This window comes from Nelumbo lutea, chromosome 1 (genome assembly GCF_056320005.1).
Source record: "Nelumbo lutea isolate HS-2025 chromosome 1, American lotus-T2T, whole genome shotgun sequence".
NCBI lineage: Eukaryota > Viridiplantae > Streptophyta > Magnoliopsida > Proteales > Nelumbonaceae > Nelumbo > Nelumbo lutea.
Window position 1 is genome coordinate 58,606,087 of NC_142684.1, and position 8,886 is coordinate 58,614,972.

At 39.7% G+C, this 8,886-nt stretch overlaps 1 protein-coding gene across 1 annotated transcript; it reads right to left on the reverse strand.

Annotated features, from left to right (window-relative positions):
• Positions 1-6,290: 6,290 nt before the first annotated feature.
• Positions 6,291-8,233, reverse strand: LOC148874728 (uncharacterized). The gene has a single exon (XM_088963758.1). It carries the CDS (start codon positions 7,457-7,459, stop codon positions 6,521-6,523), a length of 939 nt encoding a protein of 312 aa, XP_088819884.1. The 5' UTR covers positions 7,460-8,233; the 3' UTR covers positions 6,291-6,520.
• Positions 8,234-8,886: the final 653 nt, after the last annotated feature.

The following is an 8,886-nucleotide window of genomic DNA, read 5'->3' on the forward strand; positions in this document are numbered from 1 at the left end:
CACCTGCTATAAAAGAGTTAAGGGAAGACCAAAAAAGACATAGATGAAAGTAATAAGAAATTATTTAAGAGCTTATAATTAGGATTCATTTTGGCCGACACCGTTGGGACAAGGCTTAGATGATGATGATGATGATGATGAATCCAGATGAAATTTTATTTCCCTATAGAACTTTCTAATTTGCATATAAAAAAAATCTAATTTCACTTTCTACTATGTATTCCAAACTGTGCCTTGGTTACCTTCATCTCTATCTCACATTCCCTTCTGTTCTGTTATTAGGAATGGAAATGGGGCGGGGGCACAGGGCACTCCCTCCCCTTCCCCACCCCATATCTAAAATACCCTACCCCATCCCTATCTCGTCCCCAATGGCATTGTGGGGCACCCACTTCCCATCAATACAAGGAATTTCTGAAATTTTCCCTTCCAGATCAATCATCAAAATATAAAGCTAATTTAGTGGTATTTTAGAAATATGATTATGGGAATTGGATTCTGGCAATTTGGAGGCAATATTAAAATGGAATTATGGGATCCTAGAGTTTTAAGAATTCTAGGGAAACTTAGAGGTATTTTAGAATTTAATATTAAACCTAGGAATATTTTACTAGTTTACCATTATGTTTGGAGAATTATATGCAAGCCTCATCCCTAGTTTGGGACAAAAATATTTTCCTCGTCCCCACCCCATTTTGGTTTAAGATCAGGAGAAAGTTGCCTCATTCGGAGTAAAACAGGGCCCTAATTGTATGGGAAAAATTACCATCCCTATCTGTTATCCACTTCTTTCTTCCCTGATTGTTGGGTTTCTATGTCAAACCTAGGGCTGCAAACAAATTGAACTAAATCACATGATGCCTACATCCAAATTTGATTCAATAATATCTAAATTTAATAGATTTTCATCATAATTGAGTTGAACTTTATCCATTTAATTTAGATCAAACCCGGATTGGATTTAGATATTGATTATCATTAATAAATGGAACTAAAAATAATCAAAATGTTAAATAAATCAAAGATGAACTTAATAATATATATACAGGCTATCAATGAACTGATTCTGGGTTAGGTCTAGGTAGAACCAGTCCCAAACCAATTATTAATCAGGACAAAATCATAGACCAAGAATCATCCCAGTTAATATATTGAAAACAATATTTATTTATTTAAACAATAACATAAAATTGAAATTTTGATATCATAACTTTCATAAAAAAGATAGAAAAATACTAAATTATTTATATATTAATAAATTAAACACCTTTAACTTATATTATCTTATTTATTATCTATCAAATTTATCATTTCAAACTTATAATATGGGAAATTATAAAAAAAAATACTAAATATATTTAATAAAATAATCAATCCGGATTCGAATCAATTTAAAATAGATAATAACTAGAATCAACTCAATTATTAATGAGAACAAAATATAATCATAGAATCAAAACCATTATAACCCCGACCATTGACACCGCTATATATATCATGAATAAAAATAACTTCAAAATAATTTTTTTGAAACCTATCAAACAAGGACTGTCAATGTACTATGAAAATCTAAAACCTGATTCGCCATTCCATCCGATGAAAAATTATAGGGAGAATTTCAAAAATTATGGAGGGCTGTAATTTCAAAATTCTGCAAATGGGTTGCGGTGTAAGTAATTGAGTACTATCAAATCAAATGACATCATATCAGATTGGATTGGTAGAGATCCAAATTGGATCGAATTACATATACGGATCAAATTTGAATCACCCTCATGGAATCGGATTCTGAATTCCAATTCAGACAAACGGCTACCATTTTCAACCCTAATCCAAACCTGGGCCCATTCTTCACCCTCTCTTTTCTCCCTTGGGCCTTGATGATTTGTCAAGCTAAATTCAGTAAAATTTTTTGCTTTATCCTGATTGACTTGGTATAAGGACACTGTTGAGGAAAGGTACTTGATGAAGTGAGTGATGAGAATTGGGACCCACCCACGAGGACAACATTTTGGTTTTCATGCACTATGCATGAAATGAGTGTAAACTATCCCCACTTATCATAGGGTAGGCCCTAGGGTGGCCCATGGGCCCTAGCTCATAGAGGAGATCCAAGTGTCCCTTGTCTTGGGCTGCCGTTGAATAGGATTCAAAAAAAGGGGTGGGCCATGGTACCACATGAAATCTGAGCTGTATTTTTGGAATTTCAGGTGAGGTTGGCTCAACGGTTGCTTCATTTAACATGTTCAGCCACGTAGCTTTCACAATCACATAGAGCTGGCTCTTGTGTTTTCAGGCACAGATGAATGACTAGATGGTGGGCCATGGGCCGTGAGCCATTCCAGAGAAGATGCTTTCAACTTTTCCTTTTGTGGGCCTCTCTTATTATTGGGGTGGTTGGGCCCACACCCACTGCAAGTGCATCCCCTTGTCTCTGCATGAGCTTAAAGTTTCCTATGTATTGTCCATTTATCCTACCAGTCAGTGTCCAGTCCGAATCGGATGAAACTTGTCCTATCGTAACCAGCCTGACACGTGTGGGATCACGGAATATAGAGCTGACGTGGTGTGTCATTATACCGTTAGATGGACTGGTCAATGTCTAATAAATTAGCAGTTACCTAATGCCCCAAAATGGTAAACTCAAAAAAAACCTCTATATTATGGGCGTTTGTCATTTTATTATCAAAACTATTAATACTTGCAAATACCCCTTGATCCGGATTAACACTTTAGCAGAACGCGATGGCTGTCCAGCTGGCTGTGGAACCAAAGATCAGATTCAATTCTCACAAGACAGTGTTCATACGGTTAGTACAGTCCCTTGCGACGCGGGATCTCCTGCCCACATCTACTCACAATATATTACCTTGTGAATTGGGAACATTTCTCCCTGCATAAGACTATGTTGTATAATAGATATTTTTCATATGTGGCTGCCATATTATGTGGGCAAATGTGGATAAAGTTCTCGTGAACAGGAGATCCAGACTCACAGCCTTGCATTGAGAATATCTCCCCATAAAAAAAAAAAAACATAAATATGAAGATATTCTTAATACAAGATTGCAAGGAACTGTACAAAGAGTGGAACCAATGACAATATTCTACATCAATAATAAATATATGCCCCACTGTGAGAGGTGTAAGATCTACACATTTTTTGATTCACGTGGAAAGTCATCATTGGTTCTGCAGCCCACTAAACAGCCATCGTATTGAACTAACCTTTCCGCTAATTGCTCCACACATGTGGTGGGGTTTTGTTTCCAAAATAACAACAAAGATTGAGAATAGTGAATAAATAAAATAGAGAAGCATGTGTGATGGAATTGCTAGTATGATTCTATAGAACTTATGGAAAATTTGAAACAACAAAATATTCAACAAGAATTCCCCTCCCCACATAATTTCATCAAATGCTTCTAATAGACACTCAAAAGAAAGATTACAAGATGCATTCAAATTCAATCGATCCCACCAAAAGAAGATGAGGTCAAGGTTAATTTCGATTTATCTAGGAGTAAGGTTTTTAAATCCGGATCAGACAGAGAATCATTTTGGGTCCAGTTCATTCGGTCTGAATGGATGGCCCATTTTGACAAAAAAAAAAATTAAAAATTTTAAAAACCCAAAAAAGGCCAAAAACTATTCATAAGTTGAACGGTTGGACTGCTCGAATCAGCAGTTCGTTGATCAAATCAACATTTTTGGTCAAATAACAATTTTGGAGTAAAACAGAACCGGTCAGATGACTGATTCTCGCTTTTTCTGGTCCGGTCTGATTTTGAAAGCATTGTCTAGGAGATCTGATGGCAAATGTGATGTGGAAGCTGCTGCTCGTGATCACGGAAGTGTTCTATTTGTTGCATGCAAAGGTGTTGAAAGGTGTTCAGTGAACAGCATTGGAAGCATTAAAGTTGGCATCAAAGTTTTCACAACATCGGATAATTGTTGATGGAGATTCCAAGCTCATTGTGGATGGGCTCAAAGGTCGTGAAGAACCCCACCATGGAATGTAAAGCCCGTAGAAGATTGCTACGACATTTGTAGGCATTCCGGATTTTCTACTCACTTTTCCTACCTATTCTCTATCCGCCGTGAATTGGAGCCACACATCTCTATAATGAATTGAGAGATGTGTGACTACAATCAATTGCGGGTAGAAAAAGTGAGTAGGAAATCTGAGCTCATTTGTAGGAGGTTCGAGTTAGTGGTAACTTTCTTACATGTAGGCCACCATTGCGGCTGACCGGTTGGCTAATATGGGGCATACTCTAGAGATTAACAATATGTCTCTCCCACTTAGGCTGCATTTGGAATTCCCTATTTTAAGGATTTATCTCTTTTTTTTTATTAAAATGCCCCTATAAACACCAAGTTTTTAATAATAAAAAGGAGATGATAAGTCCTTAAAATAAGGAATGCCAAATGCAGCCTAAGTGGGAAAGACATATTGTTAGTCTCTAAAGTGATTTTTTTTGTATATTTAAGACTTTTCCTCGCTCACTATAGTTTTGTTCTTCCTCCCTACCAAAAAAATCAGTATAAATGCAAATGCGTTTGGTTCATGAAAATGCAAAGTTTGTCTAGTTTTGCATTTTTGCCAATGATAGATATAAATATGAATCCAGAGATTGAATATACCTTTCTAACAGTAGTCAATCCTGAATGCAAACTTTGCTTTCATTTTTAATGCAAATATGCCTTGAAATCTGTATTTGATATCATTTTCAAGACAAAAATACACTCTTACCAAACACTAGCAAAACTGAAGAAAGTGCAAATATGCATTAAACTGGCATTTGCATTCTTAAATGTTATAGCCTTAGAACACTGGCATTGGATATTTTGAAAAAATTAGGGTATATTTGGTTTGAAGGGAAACCTATACAGGGTTTGTAAAGGTTTCCCTACCTTTTCCCTTCCTTTCCCTTCCTTTCCCTACTTTGTCCTTCAAACCAAACACAGCCTTAATGTCCTATGATGCACACACATAACCATTTTCTAAAACAAAAGGCTAAGAGGAACTCAAAGCTTTATTGATACACACTTGGAAAAGTTTGGGTGTGGGGGAGAGAGGGGGCATTTACAACTTTTAATAGTTTAGGTAGTAAAGTGATACACCCCATCACCCCCAACAAGGGGTATAGCAGTTCTCAAACTCCACCTAAGAAGAGATTGTAGTTAATTACCATGTTTGGGGTTATCAATACAAAATTTGAGAAATTATCTTATCACATCACATTAGATAATGACTTCCAATTGAGTTAGCATCACCTACCAACAAAATAAATTCCAACACCCTACCAACTTGATCTAACACCTAACACATATCTCACTATGAAACTAACCCCATCATAAAAGTTGACCATCATGTATGAGATGTGTGGTGTGATATGATGTTAGTAGGGTGTTGAAACATGTTTAATTGGCAAATTATCTAAAAATGACATTGGATTGGTGTTGGCATTTATAATAAAAACATTAAACTTGACTTTTCATGAATAAGTGGCAATTGTACTGTATCTGTGTAGCATTTAATACTATTGAAAAACCCAAAACATTTCTAAGAGAGGCACTAATGATACCAAACACAACCTACAAGTCTACAATCACTAGTGAGGAACCAAAGAGCTCTTCTGAATCTCCGAAAGCAAAAACCATGCAAACATCTTCAACACAGCATCCATTCATATGTCGGGAATATCTCCCCTGCTTGTACCATTAAATTCACAGTGAGATATTTCCGATGTGCGGCTGGATGCACGGAAGGTGTTGGTGATTTTTGCTTTCAAAAGTTCTCTCCTAAAAAGGCAAAACAATGCTCTTAGGGTGGTAACATGGTTTTTGCTTTCAAGAGATCAGTTCTCTCTTTTAAGAGCAAAATCATGCTATACAAATATTGGACCATATACAAGGTTTTTTAGGTTTTGCACGCTACATATTTGTATTTCAGCTTCTTCTAAACCGAGCCAAACGGAGGCCTTATTTGGTTCATAAGAATAGAGGTCTGAAATGGGAATTGGGTAATTCTAATTCCATTCATTCTGAGTCCTGTCTGAACCAAACAGATAGAAAGGACCATTTCGATTCTGATTTCGAAAACTTTTGGTTCCGAGTTCCGACTGGGAAGCAAACGGATCCTGAAATTTAACCTACATTGAATTCCAATCTAACGGGCAAACACTATACAGTATTCCCAAGTGGTGTGAGGGACAGTGACCCCACATAGAATCAGAATCCTCACAGCATATCCGAGAGCTACAGTCATAGGAAAGAAAGGCAAGTAAGAAAGAAAAACCATTCCGATTCCGATCCAACGGTTCCAAGAACTGCAGAACACAGTTGAATTTCATCACAAAATTTCTGCTTCAATCAAGTGTAGAATCTAATTTGGCATCTTAATTACACAAATTAATAATAGTAAAAGTCTTAAAAATCAAGAGCCCAAGAAAGAAGAAATCTGGAGTGGACACTGGACAGGACTGAGGAGGAGGGTGTTTGGATTGGAGGAGGTTCAGAAAATGTCGAGAATTTCCAAGATGAAGCCGTTGCAGAGTGGGCAGTTCCCCCGGTTAACCCAGACCTCCCTGGAGCAAAGCCGGCAGAAGGTGTGTCCACACGGAATAAATGCCGCACCTTTATGCCTCACCATGCACACGCAGCACGCGTACTCCCCTCCATCATCGTCGTCCACGTACTCCCCTCCATCTTCCACCGGCGTCACGAATGTGGACCCCACCACCCCGGCCTGCCTGTCCGTCTCCTCCAACAACGCCATCAACGATACCCTCCCCGGTGCCTCCGCCACCGCCACCGTTGAAGTCGACGGAATTTCCTCGCTTCTTGCCTCTGTCGGAGCTGCGGCATTTGATGCTGACCGTTGCATCTCTCGCTCAGCCGCTAATGCGGCCGCCAACCTTGTGAAGGCCGCTTGGTTGGGGAAAGCGGTCGCCTCCGAAGACGAGAAATTGTGCTCGGCGAGGAGGTTTGCAAGGCTGGCGGATGAATTTTCCGGTCGAACCGAGGCCACTGCTTCGGCTGAGGAAGTAGCGGCGACGGGAGGAGTGACCGGAATAGGGTCTGAAGTTTGCATTGTGCTATCCAACAGGCAGATGTTTGTAGTAGCAGTAGAGGAGGAGGAGGAGGAGGAGGTCCAAGCGGCGCCGCTCATGCGGCGGAGACGGAGACGGTCCTTGAAGGACTTCCAGTTCTTCTTGTTGTTGTGAGCCATGAGGGAGGAGTCTTCATGTTTGAGGATGTCGATAAGCGATCGGCTAGCCGGTGTCTTCTCCTCGCAGCCGAGCACTGCGCCTAGGGTAAGTCCCGCCAAGGCGCTTCGGCCGTCATCTTCGTCTCTGACTCTCAGAAGATCCCGGAGGTTCGATTTATCAAGAACTGCCATCTGGTCCGACAGGGACATCCGACGACGACCGCCACTGCCTGCACTTTCCATTCAGTCTACACTACCAAATTCCAAGAACTTGACACAAATTTATAATCTTGTGGAGCAAAGAATCGATGAAACCGCCGCGGAAACGCCAAAATGACAGGTTAGAAGGAGAATCTCGTTAATACGCTTGCCTCCTTCGCAGAATCCACGATTCTCCAAATGAATTCAACAGCGGGAACCTTCGCTTCACGAAGAGCAGACAAAAGAGGCAACCCGGTCCCGGGATTAGAAAACAAAACCAGTGAAAGCGACGAGACTCGGGAATTGCAGACGAAAACCGCAAGATCCACGAAGACAACACCAATCGATGGATCCACAGAAACTCTGATAATTTACCCCAATAGCTAATCCACCGGAAGTATTTTCACTGAAAATTCTGAACTTTCTAGTCGTACGCTACGAAGCATAGGATACCTTCCTTCCTTCTTTAATGCATATACCCAAAGACCAGATCTGATCTTTCTCAGCCTTATTGTCTGGAAGACAGAAAGGAAAAGAAGGAGACCGCAAATCTGCAACCAAGATGTCAGAAGAACAAGAGACAGAGAAGAGCAGAGCAGAGAGAGAGAAAGAAAGCCAAACAAACGAAAAAGCCAGATTGAAAGAATTTCTACTCTGGCTTAGAACGAACGTAAGGAATCGTCTCTCTGTTTCTCGACTCTCAATCTTCTCTTATGCTCTCTCTCTCTCTCTCCCTTTCTCTTTCTGTCTTCTCATTTAATCCATAGCTTCGGTTTAACTTCTCTCAGACAGTGGAGCCGGGACCGAGTCTCATGGGAGCATGGGTCACCCGTTACTACACCTGGTTTATAGGAAATGACTACTCTAGGAAATTACTAAACTGTCCCTCTTCATTCACACCCTCCTGTTTATCTTCTCTTCACCATGGTCCATCCATAGCATGAAATTTCCGTAGCTTTTAATCCTGGCCACTGAAAAAGAATCTGAGCATATAGAATCTCTATCCTTCGATTCAGTGCTCGAGTCTGCACTGCATTGATTTGGATGTGTTGTCTGATTCAGAGGAGGTCCCATCGGACAGTTTCGAATTTCGACTCATTAAAAATTTATAATGGCAACCCCATCCCCGACCCGGATCTCCGCCGGAGATAAAAATGATCCTTCATCTCCGATTCTTGATGTAGACGGGATTTTTAACCGGACCTGAATTTTTTAAATTTTCTTTAAAAATAGATTTATATAAAAATAAGGAAACATTTTTTAAATATATTTTAATATAATATAAATATTATATTTAATATATAATCGGGTCGGGGTGAGGCATAGAATTCATTTCCATGATTCCATCCCCGTTTCCGTCCCCAATCGGATATCTCTTTCCCCAACACGATGGGTCGGGAAGCGGGTACCCGATAGAAAAAAAAGGGGGAATGGAAGCTAAGCTTAAAAAGCTGGGCCCCACAACGCCT